The sequence below is a fragment of the Maniola jurtina genome, chromosome 7, assembly GCF_905333055.1.
Source record: "Maniola jurtina chromosome 7, ilManJurt1.1, whole genome shotgun sequence".
Classification (NCBI taxonomy): domain Eukaryota; kingdom Metazoa; phylum Arthropoda; class Insecta; order Lepidoptera; family Nymphalidae; genus Maniola; species Maniola jurtina.
The window spans coordinates 6,646,018-6,662,429 of NC_060035.1; the positions used below are offsets into that span (position 1 = coordinate 6,646,018).

General features: G+C 36.3%; 2 protein-coding genes and 1 long non-coding RNA gene across 5 annotated transcripts in view; 2 read left to right on the forward strand and 1 right to left on the reverse strand.

Annotated features, from left to right (window-relative positions):
• LOC123867234 (pancreatic triacylglycerol lipase-like) overlaps positions 1-13,460 on the forward strand; it is a 37,163-nt gene extending 23,703 nt beyond the window's left edge. The window contains exons 2-16 of one of the 3 annotated variants that reach the window (XM_045909206.1): positions 2,451-2,544; positions 3,226-3,389; positions 4,218-4,338; positions 5,085-5,232; positions 6,005-6,157; positions 7,420-7,509; positions 7,612-7,747; positions 8,030-8,260; positions 8,435-8,510; positions 9,292-9,428; positions 9,943-10,004; positions 10,096-10,172; positions 10,902-10,971; positions 11,284-11,408; positions 12,024-13,459. In XM_045909206.1, coding sequence (XP_045765162.1) covers positions 2,507-2,544; positions 3,226-3,389; positions 4,218-4,338; positions 5,085-5,232; positions 6,005-6,157; positions 7,420-7,509; positions 7,612-7,747; positions 8,030-8,260; positions 8,435-8,510; positions 9,292-9,428; positions 9,943-10,004; positions 10,096-10,172; positions 10,902-10,971; positions 11,284-11,408; positions 12,024-12,129 — 1,734 coding nt within the window. In that variant the 5' untranslated portion in view covers positions 2,451-2,506 and the 3' untranslated portion in view covers positions 12,130-13,459. Of the gene's footprint in view, positions 1-2,450; positions 2,545-3,225; positions 3,390-4,217; positions 4,339-5,084; positions 5,233-6,004; positions 6,158-7,419; positions 7,510-7,611; positions 7,748-8,029; positions 8,261-8,434; positions 8,511-9,291; positions 9,429-9,942; positions 10,005-10,095; positions 10,173-10,901; positions 10,972-11,283; positions 11,409-12,023 lie in introns of all 3 variants that reach the window. The other 2 variants (XM_045909208.1, XM_045909209.1) reach the window with 2 other exon arrangements.
• Positions 13,461-14,589: 1,129 nt separating this feature from the next.
• LOC123867257 lies at positions 14,590-15,627 on the forward strand. The gene is made up of 2 exons (XR_006796367.1): positions 14,590-14,813; positions 15,435-15,627. It is a non-coding gene; the product is annotated as an uncharacterized LOC123867257 (long non-coding RNA).
• On the reverse strand, positions 15,578-16,375 carry LOC123867253 (39S ribosomal protein L20, mitochondrial). Its single transcript, XM_045909232.1, has 2 exons — positions 16,217-16,375; positions 15,578-16,110 (listed from the first exon to the last, which is right to left on the reverse strand). Exon 2 carries the CDS (start codon positions 16,102-16,104, stop codon positions 15,628-15,630), a length of 477 nt encoding a protein of 158 aa, XP_045765188.1. The 5' UTR covers positions 16,105-16,110; positions 16,217-16,375; the 3' UTR covers positions 15,578-15,627.
• Between the last annotated feature and the right edge of the window lie 37 nt (positions 16,376-16,412).

Here is a 16,412-nt window from a genome sequence, read left to right on the forward strand (position 1 = left end):
GTGTGTGTGTGTGTGTGTGTGTGTATGTTTGTTACTTCTTCACGCAAAAACTACCGGACGGATTTGGCTGAAATTTGGAATGGAGATAGATAATATCCTGGATTAGCACATAGGCTACTTTTTATCCCGGAAAATCAAAGAGTTCCCAAGGGATTTCAAAAAACCTAAATCCACGCGGGCGAAGTCGCGGGCATCGGCTAGTAGAGTTATATGTACTTACTATACTTTGTAACATAGTTTCTCTACTGTAAAGACATATTGTCTACATTGCGCCACATAGTAACAGCTTCCGCACTTTGTAATCGAGCGATGTTAAGATACGTTTTTGTCTATCTTAAGATGTTTTGTACCTCTATTAAGATGGTTACAATCTCCTGTCCAGGTTATCTTGACATAACTAGCTTGAATTTGATTGCAAAAGCGAAAGTAATATCAGGCTTAGCCTACACTCCATCTTCGCTTTCGATAGTAACATAATTAATTTGATTCACTGCATTATTAACCATAGTTAATGGTTATAGTTTGGTTATGATTTTATCTGATTTTTTTAGATTATTGATTTCTAGCCATACCGGAATTCTAAATCGCTTGGTAACATGACTTTGCCGCTAAGGTGGTATTAGCCACGGCCAAAACCTCGCGCGAGACCAGACCCAGATTAGTCTATTGATTCGCTAACTCAGTATCTGACATTGAATGATACCCACGGAGATCATTTGACATCTATTTTTAATTCATTGAAGGTATTCTACGAAAAATTATTTTAATATCACTCGCAATGTAGAACCAACCAATATCTAATGAGCTCAGTGGCTGTCATTCAGTGTTAGATACTGAGTTAGCAATCACCCATTCAGAACATTTATTTAGAAATGATTTTACCTGGGAAATCTCACCGGCTTCTTTTGTATTGTAGTGAAAGCGATATAATTGTTAAATGCGACGATCAAAGGTATAATATTAACTATTTCAACATCTTGCGTGCTGGGAAAAATTTTAGTCCCGTACAAATGCAGGAAAAGTGCGAAACAAAAAGTTAAATATTGGGTATTGTTTCAATATTTATGTTTCCATTGTTACGCTATAACTAAGCATTTAAGGAATAAAATGTACCTAACCCTTTGAATCTAAGTGTTTTATTTATGACCATAGTCAGGATGCACTGTGTACTTGCAGGATTCAGAATTTACCTACTGATATATACTAACCTATGGAAAAACAAATACAATTGATCTTAAGCAGGTACTAATCGGATATTATCTCAAAACCAATCAAAATAATTCTGAGTTTTTATAATAAAATTAATCAGACGATACCCACGACTCCATCCGCATCGATTAAATTTTTTATATTGATTTACCGAGATAAAAGCTACATAACTACTCGTATATTATATCCGTACTTAAGTATACGAAATGCAAGCTACGTGTCTCTGTGCCAAATAGATGGTGCCCGCAACTACGTTCATATGGATTATTAGGTTTTTGACCATCCCGTAGTATCTCTTTAATTTTCAGGGACCATGTCCACCTATGTCCATCCCCGGAATGCATAGCTATCTCTGTACTAAATTTTGTCAAAATCAACGGATGGGCCGTCAAAAGCTAGCAGACAGGCAGAAAGACGAACAGACACACTTTCGCAATTATAACAGAAGTGTGGATAAATCTGTGTAGGTTCGTGGCTATAATGTTTTGTTTGTTCTTTGATAATGTACCTACGAACCTACATTTTTATTTGTTTAATAAACTTATGCAAAAATATACAAGTTAAACGCCTAACATCGCACGTCATAACTGCAATGCGAGTCATAAGCGTTGCATAACGAATATAACACGCAATATTATCTTCCGCATGCGCTACCTATTGCAGTGCGTTATCGCGAAAATTGAGGAAACTAATTGCTATTCAATCGATGTGAACACTGTTGTTAGGATAAATAACTGAGAAACTTAAATTTTGCCTACAGTAAAAGGTATGAGATGGGTGACCTTATCGTATATAGTTGTAGGATAGGTAAGTATATAATTTATGTTATTACTCAGAATAACCTACCACTTACAAGGACCAAAAAATTAAGGCGGCGATCTTCGCCGCCTTAATTTTTTGGTCACCGTGGTCTGCGGAAGTCCCTACAAGAGAGCTTACAGAAGGGCTGGCTCATTTTTTGCGCAACGGATCAGCCAGGCTGTCCAGCATGGAGCCAGTATTCTTGGCACCATTCCACGCGGGCATGATTTGTATAGTAATTCTAGCTTTAAATTTTATTAGAGACCTATGTCCAAGTGGACGTCTATCGGTCAATGATGATGATGATGTTGATGACTGACGTTTCACCGCTGACTGTGTGACTGGTATCATTGTGCAATATATAAAGCAGACCATGAGACATGAGACCATACCATAGACCATTGTTTGGTATGAAATTTACGATCTGCTTTTTTTAACAGTTCTTTAACAACTTCACCATCCTCCGCTACTGGTGCAGCTGACGTTTAGACTACTCATGAGGGGAATCAGAACAAACGATGGTTTAATCAGCCGGTATGGAAATTTTTCTTATGCAACGCTGCCTCCGCTTGCATAGGTGTCAAAAAAAATTGCCTTTTACGCCTTCAACTCATTAATTTTATATATCTTATACAGAAGGAGTTGTTACTTTGCGCAAATCCATGATATACAATGAACCATAAGCTTAATTTGCTATGATCCGCTGAAATAGACAAAAAGGTATGGTACAGCATCCAGAAGGCGATACGTAACGCGATATATTTTGCAATTGTGCATTGTAAGGCTTACATCTCTTGAAGACGCTGCGATGTCGAAGTAAAACGTGTGTCGAGTCTGTTTTGGAGGATTTTGTGTGGTATTGCGTGGTGATGGTGCATATTACCTGCTTGGTGGCTTACTATTCCTGCATGTTTAGCAGTGGGACGGTGTGTATATCGCATGTTGCATGTTGGAATAGAAATAGAAATATTTTTTATTCAATTAAATTTTTACAACTAGTTAGGTACTTACTTTTGAATCGTCAAGCATCATACAGATTATCTGTTTCAGTAGATTATCGCAAATTAAGCTTATTGGTCCTTCTTTATACCTACCTATCTTGTCAGTTTATAATGCCTATGCAAATTTCCTACCCCGCTCATATATAGGTAACTTCACTTTATAAATACTTACCACGCTTAAAAATTTTAGTATAATATCTTCTATCTTTTATAGGGACACTGAAAATATTATGCTACGGCTTCACCTGACGAACAAGTATCTTCGGGTAATGCTCTGGTGCATCTTGCTGGGCTTGCAGCCAGCTTTTGCCGGAATCCTTGACCCTTTTAACTGGGCACGATCTGACCGTATTGAGGTCAACATACCTTGGTTACCATGTAAGTTCATCTATTCTCTTACTTTTACGAATTAGAATAGGGGTCTCCAAACTTTGAAGCCTTAGGGCCATAATGATTTTTTCAGTATGTTTCAAGGGCCAAAACAGTAAATTTTTCTGCCCTTAACTATATTTCTAGCTAGACTAGTCGCAAAGTGCGCGACCTAAACAAATATATGCTTCTTTTGCATTTCAATTACTTCCATTACTCAACGTTATTTACTAGTTATTAAAACGCTCAAGCTTAGATAGTTCAGTTAAGTTTTCTGTGGTTAAGTTTTACCTTATACCTAAGTAAATAAAACCGAGTAGGTCTTCAACTTATCACAGCAATAGTAACATCAATAAGAAATTGGCTGTCGCAGGCCAGATTGATGACACTAGTTTTAAGCTGTCGCGAGCCGGATTGATGGCACTGGCGGGCCGGATTTGGCCCGCGGGCCGTAGTTTGAAGACCCCTGAAGTGGAATAGATTGTATAACCCTTGTGCGGAGGGATTTGGTAACCCACCGCATTCTTATCCCAATATGTATTTAATGGAAAGGGGTAATGACTTTCGACAATGAGCAATAAATGCAACAATCTTTGTTCATTGTCGAGAGTCGTAACTATCACCTGTCTATTCGTGAGCATAGCACGCAAAAAAAATAAGACTGATGGAGACAGAAATTTTTTACCTTCCTATAAACAAAATATGCTATGTTCTAAAACTAAAAAGCTCAGGTTTAATATACTTCCTAACTCCAACTTTGACTGAAATCATTTCCAGAACGTGACATACCGCTTCATAAAAACCATAATTATGCTATAATATAAAGTTTAATTTTAGTTGAAAATGAAACAAGATGCTACGATGAATTGGGATGCTTAAACATAACAAGGAGCTGGTATCACCTCATACACCGGCCGTTTAATGTCTTCCCTCTGCCTAGAGTCGTCATCAATACCAGGTAATTAAGTAATTACTTGTTTAGTGCTATAGCACTAAACAAGGCGCGCGCGGCGGCGGGCTGCGGGAGCGGGGGGCCTCGCGGTGCGGCGCCGGCGCGCGGCACAATGCATTCGCGGCGCGACCGCCTCCTAATTACCAGCGTTAATATATTGTACTTGATTTGTATTTGATTACATTAAACATTTATAAAACTTTAAAAGTGTACAGTCCATTTCAAAGTGCCATGAAACACATCACTATACATTACTAAAGGATGCCCGCGACTTCGTCCGCGTGGATTTAGATTTTTATAGATCCAGTGGGAACTGTTTCGACTGCCTATTTCGATTACAGGGACGCAAGCTACTTCGGTACCAAATTTCATACAAATCAGTTAAGTGGATGGGTCTTTAGGAATCCCGCGGGTACTCTTTAATTTTCCGGGATAAAAAGTAGCCTATGTCCGTCCCCGGGATATAAGCTAACCCTGTACCAAATTTCGTCAGAATCGGTTACACTATTGGGCCGTGAAAAGGTAGCAGACAGACAGACAGACAGACACACTTTCGAATTTATAATATTAGTATGGATAAGTATATAAGTAAGGAAGTAAGGATTTCAGTAATGGACTTCCACGAGCTAAGACGATGAAGAATCATTAAAGAGCTTTAAAAACTGGAATGTTTTAAGGACTTGATTTTGGAGTGGCTTTCCAGTTCCATGACGTGCACGTACTAATATAACTGAAATTATATTTTTTTGCAGATTCATCCTATACACAAAAAAGAACCCTACTGATGGTCAGATACTAAATGTTAACGTCAACAAAACTATCGTGAAATCCAACTTTAGTCCCGCTAGACTGACGAAATTGATAATTCACGGATTTATCGACACTCCGCTCTCTAATTGGGTAAATATTATAAAGCATAACATTTCTAATCTCACGCATATTAGGTAGGTATATAATTTTGTATTTTCTCTTAATCTAAAGGTTATCGCAAATTGTATAATACTGCACTATGAAACTTTGCGTGTCGCTAATTGAACAGTGAGGTTGATTTTCGTGGCATTTACTTAATTCGATTTTTTATTTCATTGCAAACTTTATTATTACTTACGTTACATAAATTGCACCCAAATCAGTTTGCAACAGGTAACTGTTTCGCAATGAATGTGTTCGATCACACTTCCGATTTTAATAACTTTGAAATCATACAAATTCGTTTCAATAGCTTCCTTTGTAATTTATTGTTTACTGCAAGAAACGTACATATTCAACAAGTGTAACTTAAAAATTTATAAAACCCCCGTCAAGTGAAGGTTACAGTAATAACTAGGCAAGAGCTGATAACTTTCAAACGGCAGAACCGATTTTCTTGGATTATAGTTTAGAACACTCTCGATTAAGCCACCTTTCAAACAAAAAAAACTAAATTAAAATCGGTTCATTAGTTTAGGAGCTACGATGGCACAGATACACAGATTCACACGTGAAACTTATAACACCCCTCTTTTTAGGTCGGGGTTAAAAATGAATATTAATATGATTGATTGGTTGACGGAAATATTAACTATTTACGAGTAGATACCTATCTTCTACGTTTAAATCGAGAGTCGAGGCTGATGATTGCCGGAAGTATAAATTATTTGACTTATCAATTTAATACATTTTGTTTCCACAGGTTAGTGAAATGAAAGATGAACTGGTGAAAGCAGGTGATTTTAATGTGGTCGTAGTAGACTGGGCTGGCGGCAGTTTACCTCTTTACACGCAGGCCACGGCCAATACGAGGCTAGTGGGCCTAGAAGTCGCACATTTTATAAATACGTTACAGGTATAATACACCACATACTGGACTATATAGTGTGCGAAAAACAAGTACCTAATACAGTGTGGATAAGAGACGTAGGACTGTGTATTGTACATAATATACCCTTTCAAACAAAAAAAAATCCAAATCGGTCCAGGCATCTTCGAGTAATCGGCGAACATACTTACATTAAAAAAAAAAAAAAAAAAACCCGATTATAGTAAAATTGTCTTTCTGTCGCTTGACATGTTTTAATGTTGTAATAGGTACACTTATATTTATGAACTCAGAATTGTCTCTTCTTTAAAATTAAAATCCCACTCGATACAATAGCAAAAAATTTGGAGACCCCCTCTTTTTTTATGTAACATCCGTTAGGTCGATTTTTTTCGTATAAAATGTAGCCACCGGGACCTTTACGACGAATCGATTGACACCTCATTCATCAAAATCGGCCCAGTAGTTTAGGCTCTACGGTGGAACACACAGAATCTGGATGTAAACATACATACATAGACTGCTAAAATCATAACCCCTCCTTTTGGCTTTGCCACAGTCGGGTAAAAGTAAAAAAAATTCAATGAATTGAGAACCTCCTCCTTTTTGAAGTCGGTTAAAAACAGAATTCAGCCGGACTTGTGTAGATATAATCCTAAGTCTATGATCTGCACAAACTGCCACGCTGTAACTATAGATTCTACTTGTTTTGCGCGCACTATAACCTCGTTAATGAATAGGCATCTAAGCTAAAGAGAAAGGATTTACAGTACTGCCTGAAAATGCGCGCAGGCTTATTCATTGAAATTCAAATTCAGTATGAATTTGCTTCGTGCGCGTATCTTCCCGGCTAATCTGTGCCTAGTATTCAATCTTCCATTATGGATATCTTTCTATTACTGGCCAAAATAAAAAATGATTTTTAAAGGATGTCGGTATAAAGGCCTTGTATTCCTACAATTCTGTTACGTCTACAGTTATTTTTTAAGCTTACCTACATTTCCAAATAGGTACGTTTCAACAGACTTTAACATTTTGTATTGTGCAAATTGCTTTTGCAATAGCCGTTGCATATACTAAGATTATTATTGACTAGCAGAACTTGATTAATGAACCAATACCTATGCATAAAAATAAATATTTTAAAGGTGTTGCGATATTTAAAAATAGATAAATCTAGCAGGTTATTTATTGATATGAGAAGGCACCTACATTAGGTACGTATTATATATTTACAAACTAAGAATTGATTGTACCTATCTATAACAAAAAATGTTAATTAATTTCAGAAAGATCATGGGTTGAACCCGCTTGACGTTCATATCATAGGCCATTCGTTAGGTGCCCACACAGCGGGTTACGCTGGAGAACGAATAAAGGTGAGTGCTAAGATAACTGAATCTTGTTAGTTTTTGATTGAATACTTTCATTTTTAATAATCAATCTTCATAATGTCTTTGATTTAGCTTCTAATATTTTAGGACTTGGGAAGAATTACCGGGCTCGACCCCGCAGAACCATACTTTCAAGGAATGCCGACGCACGTGAGATTGGATCCGTCGGATGCCCAACTCGTAGACGTCATACATACTGACGGAAAAAGCATTTTCCTTTTAGGTAAACACCAGGACGTAATTATAATCATAGACTCTTCCTATCCTATGCTTTTTAATCGACATTTTTATGACCTCATACATTAACAATAATTTCAACTTATGTATTGAAGATTGTGAGCTTATTGCTGCACTGTGATTAATATCTTACTAATATTTTCTATGTATATATTTAATGTAAATGTACTCGCTTTTCTGCTGTATCCATTACTGTATATAATATATATTATATCCATTGATTGCTGTTTATTAATTTACCGACGTGTTTATTCCACGCGTGCGACAGATTTTGTATTTATGGCAGGATACGGGATGTCACAACCCGTGGGTCACTTGGACTTTTACCCGAACAATGGTAAAGAGCAACCAGGCTGTGACTTGACTGAAGGTCCATTGATACCTCTGACATTGGTCAAACAAGGTTTAGAAGAAGCTTCGAGAGTTCTTGTAGCGTGCAATCACGTCAGAGCCATCAAACTGTTTACAGAATCTATCAACGGAAAATGTCCCTATATCGGTAAGGATTAGCTAATATTATGCATCACCTATGGAGACTTTTCAGCGATACTATTGCAAACTATGTTAATGTCAATACAATGTTATCGAATCTATAACATTATAACATAAGTTGTATGACTTTCCGCATTCAGTATTAATAAAAGTTATACAAAATCTTCTATGTGGTTTTCAGGTCACCAATGTCCGTCCTATCAACATTTCATATCTGGCAAATGTTTTCACTGTGGTCATGGATGTGCAATCATGGGGTAAGTTTATAAGTCAATACAGTTTATAATGTTAATCATCATCAATTATCATGTAAGATAAACTACTATTTTTATCATTTAATAGAATTTTTATCCGACTGCGGCAAAGCCAAAAGGAAGGTTTATGATTTTAGCAGTCTATGTATGTATGTATGTATGTGTATATATGTGTGTATGTTTGTATCCAGATTCTGTGTGTTCCACCGTAGCGCCTAAACTACTGAGCCGATTTTGATGAATGGGGTGTCAATCGATTCGTGGTAAAGATCCGGATGACATAGGTTACATGTTATACGAAAAAAATTGACCATGGATGTTACATGAAAAAAGTGGGGGTCTCAAAAAAAAATTTTTTTGCTATTGGCTCGAGTGGGGTGTCAAATGAAAGGGGAGAAAATTCTGAGTTCATAAATATGAATGTACTACAACATTAAAATATACCAAGCGACAGAAAAACAAGTCGAGTTTTAGTTTTCAACTTTATCTTGTTAGTTAAGTGGAGTAGGTAGGTAACTAGTTAATTACATGAAAATTATTTCTGTATAAATCTTGTTAAATTATTTTTATTTCATTTACGAGTAAGTAAGTACATGTTTAGTGCCCGCGACTTCATGAGTATGTAAGTAGGTAACTTAGGTTTGATTTTATCTTAGCACAGTATCTTGGTTAGGACGAGAACTGACGAGATCATTATTTTTTGTCAAGTATTCATGTACTACTTAAACATTAAACTTTTACCATCAGATATTAGGTATATACTTAAAATTTTCATTATTTTTAGATTCCATGCAGATAGTTCACCTGGGTTGATAACAAACAAAAACAATCAGTCGGAGAATGAGGTTTACCCTTCCGAAGAACAAGACACTATTGGAGCTAAGTACTACCTTAATACGGGCAAAGAACTACCTTTCTGCCGTAAGTAAAAGAAAAATTGTAGTCTATTAATTTATAACAATATTGTAATCTACTGCTAGGCTACGTCAGTATACGTATCTGCTATGTTAATCACATTGACAGAATCTTTGGGGTATGTTGTTCGGCTAAGCCTGGTGTAGAGATCGGGGGTAATGTCTTCCCAAATATCCACAATCATCATCATAAATGCGTGCTGTCATACTACTGAGCACGGGTGCCTCTCATAATGAGAAGGGTTTCGCCATAGCTTACCACAGTGTCCAAATGCGGATTGGCAGACTTCACACACCTTTAGAACATTGTGGAGAACTCTCAGGCATGCTGGCTTCCTCACGGTGTTTTCTTTCACCGTTAAAACAATTAAACCTACTTAATTGCTTATAACACGCATTACTCCGATAGAGGTGCATGCCCGGGATGGAACTAGGTTAGGCACTAGGCTATGGCCGCTTTGAAATCTATGGTCTACCTATTTACACAGAATAGACCAACCTAACGAGTCTTATATTTTCAGAACGTCATTACAAAGTAGTGATTCATTTGGCAAATCCAAAAGGTGCAGAGTCGTGGGTGCAGGTAAGAGATTATGAGAGAGAAGAGATGCTATCTTATGAGAGATGATTTTCTAAGTAAGCAATTTTTTATATTTGAAAATTTATGTTATCAGGGATTCCTAAAAGTGACTCTACTATCGGATCGAGGAGTTATCAAAGGAATGGATCTCACTCCCAATAATTATGTTAAGTATGTAATAATAATCAATTTTATCTAATTTACTTCAACGTAACAAGGACGTTGACTCACAGACCTTCACACGACGCGACAAGCCCAATCCATACAAAAATACCTACATCACCATATTGATAATAGGTACCTACCTTCTAAACAAACGCATCCCATCTTAGGTCACATCATCACTTCCCATCAGGTGTGATCGTGGCCGAGCGTACGCATATATTTCATTTTACAAAACCTATTGTAAAAGGCGAAAGTATGTCTGTCTGTTACCTTTTCACAGCCCATACGTTTAATTAATTTTAACGTTTCGTACAGAAATAGCTTGCATGCCGGAGACGGACATAATATTAAGGTACTTTTTATCTCGAAATATCAAAGTTCCGGCGAGATTTTAAAAGCGCCTTAAACCGATTTTGACGAAATTTGGTAGAGATAATACAATTCATACAACACATGCATGGATATAGTTAATGACCTAAAGAGTGATATAGGCTACTTTTTATTCCGGAAAATTGAAAAGTTTCCACGGGAGTTTTATAAACCTAAACTTACTTATACTTATTTGTATAAACTGCTTCGTTTCGTTGTTCATACTACACATCCAGTTTTAATTTAAAGCACAAACCATACGAATGATAGGATAGGACAGTCGTATGCCCCATGTCGTGTCGTGCGCAGGTCGTGCGACAATTCGTGGAGATACGATCTGAATTAATTTTATGCGCTTTGTTTTAGGTTAGAGCATGGAACTTCATACACAATTGTAGTGACTCATCCAATGGATCTAGGCGGTAAAGTTAGAAAAGTAAGTACCTAACTGCTAAATACTTGGATTAGGGCGCATAATATGGAACCCATGTAGCTAGGCGTCAATTTATACGGCAAATTTAATAATTGACAATGAAAAAGTGTATATAGTTCGCGACAGGCGAGATGGCAATCGGGGTGGGGACGCCCAGCACACCCGCACATCCCCCGCACTAACCCGGTGCGGGTGTACAGTGACTGACAGATGGACAGACGGACGGACAGCGCATGCTTAGTAGTAGGGTCTCATTGGCACCCTTCGAGTACGGAAGGAACCCTAAAAATCGTAGTAACATGATTTACTTTTCAGGTAGAGCTATCGTGGGAGTACGACATGAATGTACTGGAGCCGCGATCTCTCTGCATTTTATGGTGTAACGACCGCCTCTACGTCAAGTCTGTGCTCGTTGACCAAATGGAGCTGCCGAGTAGAGGGTACTTTTTATTTGTTTTTTGTTTGAGCATACCATGTTCTATTGGGATATCTTACAATTTGCAGATGTCTTAAAGAATTAGATAGGTAGGTACTTTTTTCAATTATTCTGATACAAGTTAGCTCTTGACTGCGATCTCACCTAATGATAACTGATAATGCAATTTAAGGTGGAAGGCAAAGACGGAAGTCTTCGCACATAATATACATAGAATTTACTTAGTACGGATGAAAGTCGAATTCCTATTAGGTAACTGTAGTAAGTATAATAGTGACCGCCCGCGGCTTCGCTCCCGAGGATATTTTGAAAAATCCGGCCCTATTTTTTGTGTATAGATTATGAAGCAAACTTCTTAGCTTCTTAGCGGGGTGTGGGTGAGTCAGTGACAGGGCTTTTTTATGTGTACCTACCTGTTAGGTATTAGTCTGTAGTCTATGGTAATAGCCCGCGACTTCTCCCGCGGTACCAATGTAATAGCCTACTTCTGGATAAAGTAACGTTCTAATAGTGACCAAATTATTAAAATCGGTACAGTAGTTTCAGAGTTTATCGATTACAATCAAACAAACAAATCTTTCCTTTTTATTTGATTAATGTCATTTTTTTTCTTACACAGAAAGCGAAATGTTGACTTCAGTAGCAAATTATGTACACCGAAGCGAGAATACGCCGAGATTCCCAACCGGGGTTCAGCCAGTTTCTATGACAACTGCGGCAGGTAGCGGTGGGTGCCATACTTGTACAACTAATTGAATACGTAGTCCTGATTTTAAGACTTAGAAGTAGCATTTGAATGAACGAGGCTGCGATGACCACGAAAACCGAAACAATATCGTCGTGCCACGGCCGACTTATATAAGAAGCACTTATAAATAAATAAATTGAATGAGAACTGAGAACACAAAGCTTTAACAAATGCTACTTTATGGTGAAGCGTTAGATAGGTACAAATGACCGCGATGAAAAAGAAGCTATGTCAGCGACAAATCCGAGAAATTGCTCTTTCAGTAATCTGTACCTACTGCCAAGCGAGTAACGTTTTATCTACTTCATACTAGGTACCTAGTATCGACCAACTCAATGCAAATCTCGATAGATCTCCGCGCCCGAAGATTATTTATTGGCCATCAAAAATTTACACAGACGCAATTGCCCAACTTACAGCACCGACGCGACGCGACGCAATGTCACCTGCTTAGTGCTAATTGATCTATTTTCGGACATAATATTTTGGAGAGTGCTCAGGAACTTCACAATCTTGTTCCTCCTTCATTATTCTACCACAGAACAGCGAGAAACCGTGTACTTGGCATACTTATGTCGGCATCCAATCTACTGGCACGAAACATTTTTGCTCAACGTTTCTGATACGAATCGTTAAGGTGTGGAATGCCCTTTTAGCGTCCGTGTTTCCTGCCACATAATTAAGTATACCTAACCTAAATACTTTCAAAGCAACAGTGAATAGGCTTCTTCTTTGCTTTTTTAAGCATGGTTGTCGTCAAGCGCAAGCCTATTACGCAACAAAAGAAAGTAAAGGTACAACATAGACCTATAATACTCAATTTGAAAAATCAAGCAAAATCGTGGCTAAGAGCAGATTATCCACCCTTGTAGGATGTTTTTTCCCATGCAAAAAACCATTTTATCAAAAATGAGTATTCATTGCCATCCTGACTCCAAAATATTGTGTATCTTTCTAAAAGCCATTTTATCGAAATTGAATTTTGATGCTACACACTGACTTATCTTGTCTCCAAGAGGCAAGATAACACCAAAAACTCATTTTCGAAAAAATGGTTTTTACTAAGTAAGTACCTAGTTACATACTTTCATTCTGCAAGGGTCGTTATTATCGGCGATTTTGATGCGATAGTGAATAATGTAGTCAGTGGTGAACCGAAAGATACAGTGATAGAGAAAAGTGATTAAAAGGGATTTTTATTGTTAAAGATAATTTTAAATTATATGATCCTGTAAATACTATTATTTAGCTTTATAATGATTTCAATTTCTTATTTAATTTAAATTCTTTATAACTAATCTAAATTATTTAATTAATACCAAATTAATACGTACATACCTACATTATAATTTATTATTTTAACAACATCATATCTAAGTAAATTCATATTATTATCTACTTAAATAGGAATGTGTACCCATGAATAGGTACTATTTATTTTTATTGTAGGTATAAAATTAATTTAATTAAATGTAGGTATCTACTTAAATGCTATGAGCATTTATTGATTAGGTAATAATTTTATCTGCATATCGACCAAGTAACTATATCTACAGTAACAATTATTTTTAAAAACGCTCCTATGTATCTATGTACGTTTTTATACTTTCTGTAAATAATAAATATACCTGCCTACCTGTTTGTAAATACTTAGATAATATTTTTTATATCCCTAATTTCTAGACAAAAATACCATATTTGTAATTCATCCGGAAATTAATACAATATATCGTTTCGAAATATAAATTTATTTAAATCAGCCATGCATTTTCACTTATTATACCTACAATTACATTACATTGTCTTACCTACAGGATTGAGTCTACCATTGATTTTGAAAGTGCCACCCCTGAGTCTACCATGGAGGTATTGATTTGAAACTGCCTATGTTTGAGTGGATCGCGCGAGGCAACTATTATTGCTTGTATATTATATCTACCTACAATATGAAACTAGATGAAAGACAATATCAAATGATTCACATGGAGCCACTCGCGTTGAACTCACGAAACATCGCATGCTCTACTTAAATAATTTTTTCGTGAACACATTTTTTTTTATAACCCATACTATCACGGTTATCGGATTTTTTCCTTTACTTGTGTGGGCACCGGGCCTACCTAGTACGTACCTGCCAAATTTCATGATTCGAAGTCAACGTGAGTCGGGAAGTGCCATTGATTTGATATCTAATCAAAGGGAAGTGCAAATTTTTTTTGACGGTCACGACAATTAGACAGACCACAAAGTGATCCTGTAATAGTTCCTTTTTTTCTTTGTTTTCATTTAAACCTGGGGAAATGATACTGCCATTGGCGCTGTTAGCATGCCATAAGCCTACTCTGTCGTATTAGTTTACAAATTGCGAAAAACCAAATTAAATTTGAATTTCGCGGGCAGACCCGTCTAGTGCACAGTGGAGTTCATTTAACTGTTGGCAGCACTGCTACTGTCTATTATTGGCATGCTCAAAAGAGATAGAATCCAGAGCCTTAAAACCAGTTCAAAAAAACTACTATTGACATATTGACCTCGTCCTCCCGCCTCTCGAATAAATAGCAGATAAAAGGCACAATTTGAACAATTTCCTCAGTATTTTACCTTTTTATAATCAAATGTATCTAATATTCGTAATAAATTATAATTAGAATTTAAACTCTAGTAAGTACATTGTTAAAATAATGTCGTCGACAACCTCAAAAATTGTTTTAGGATTATCTTGTGCTGTAACCATAGGAATTATAAGTTATGTCCACATAAAACAGCAGACAGATAGGTATTTATTTGTAAACCTATTATTTATTTTAATGATTCTATTATTAACTAGCTTAAGACTTCGTCTTCTGTATTTAGGGTAGGTATTCTGTATAATTAATGATCCCCATAGAATTTTCTTGAAAACCTTTAGATATTGAGTGTCATTATTTAATAGACTATCTAGGTACCTACTTGCAAAATCTCCAGTTTCTAGACCCAACATTGTAAGTCAGCTCCGTTTTATACAATGACTGAAGTTACTATGTTACTTGCTGTAACAGATTTGTTTTCATACATCGATGTTTTCGAATAATAGTAATTATGCTTTTCTTGGTTCATATACTTAAATTATTAAGCTAAGGAGTCATGACGTTTATAATCTGTGTTGTCAGTCAGTTCTATAACTATAATATAACTTGATTCTATTATTCTTACCTTTGAAAACAATCTACCTATGAAACTAAAGAAAGGTTTATTTCAAAAATATGAGAATAGAATTAACAGTTAATAATCAATTCTTTTTAGAGAAAAAATGCATGAAGGAGTAATAAGAGATAAGGAAAGGCAACAGAGAAGAAAAATTGAAAATCTTTACATACTGGAAAAGCAGAATGAATTGACAAAAAAGCTTAAAAAAGACTTGGAAAACTCATAAAAATAATAACTTGAACATTGCTAAAACTATTTACTATGATTTATTAATATAGTATTAAAAGAATTATTTCTTTTCTTTAAGCCAATCATCTAAAATAACATTGTTAAGGTCCAAGTGTTTTCCCGTAGGTGCCTTCTTGTCAGTTCCATCAAAAAATCCATCGAGGTACAGTTTTTGACTGGCAACTGCAGCTAAACTTTCGAATGTCTTCGGTTCCCAAGCGGCTAAGTCAGACAATGACTTCCGATCTAACATGACATTGGCACGTTCCAAACCCTCTCTCAAAGAAAATGCTGTAATATTATGCTGTTCACATGCTGCTGTTATACGGGTGTCCCAAAGATCTTTCATATCTTGTTTCTTTAATCGCCGAGCTTTCGTAGAATATGTTAAAGCACGATGTACGTTACGGACTGCCACTGAATAACAATTTCTGCGACGGCCAATAAAATGTGCAGCTAACCTGAAAATTTTCCTCTTCCTCCAAAACTCATCTGGCCCACGGACTCTTATTAGATTGGCAATAGTTAGGAAAACCATAGTCACCTGCAATATGAGTTATTTTTCTGTTATTAAAGATTGTTTTGTAAATTGGATTGTTTGAATATTGATTGAAATGTTACATCTATTTAGGTAAATATTATCATCATACCTATGAGTTGTGACGATTTCTTTGCGGTTACAGTAAACAAAATGTAAATTGTAACAGTTGTTAATTTATAACCCAGATAATTATTAATTGAATAATAATAAAGTCTGGCGACTACCACCAAAAAAAATTTTTGAAGTTGGATTGGATGACAATTTGATAGAGCAGTGCTGCCAACAGCTTTTCAAGAACTCAAAGA

What these genes read in the sequence shown, in the direction of transcription:
- LOC123867253 (XM_045909232.1), bottom strand. Translation starts at nt 16,104, where the DNA reads ATGGTTTTCCTAACTATTGCCAATCTAATAAGAGTCCGTGGGCCAGAT.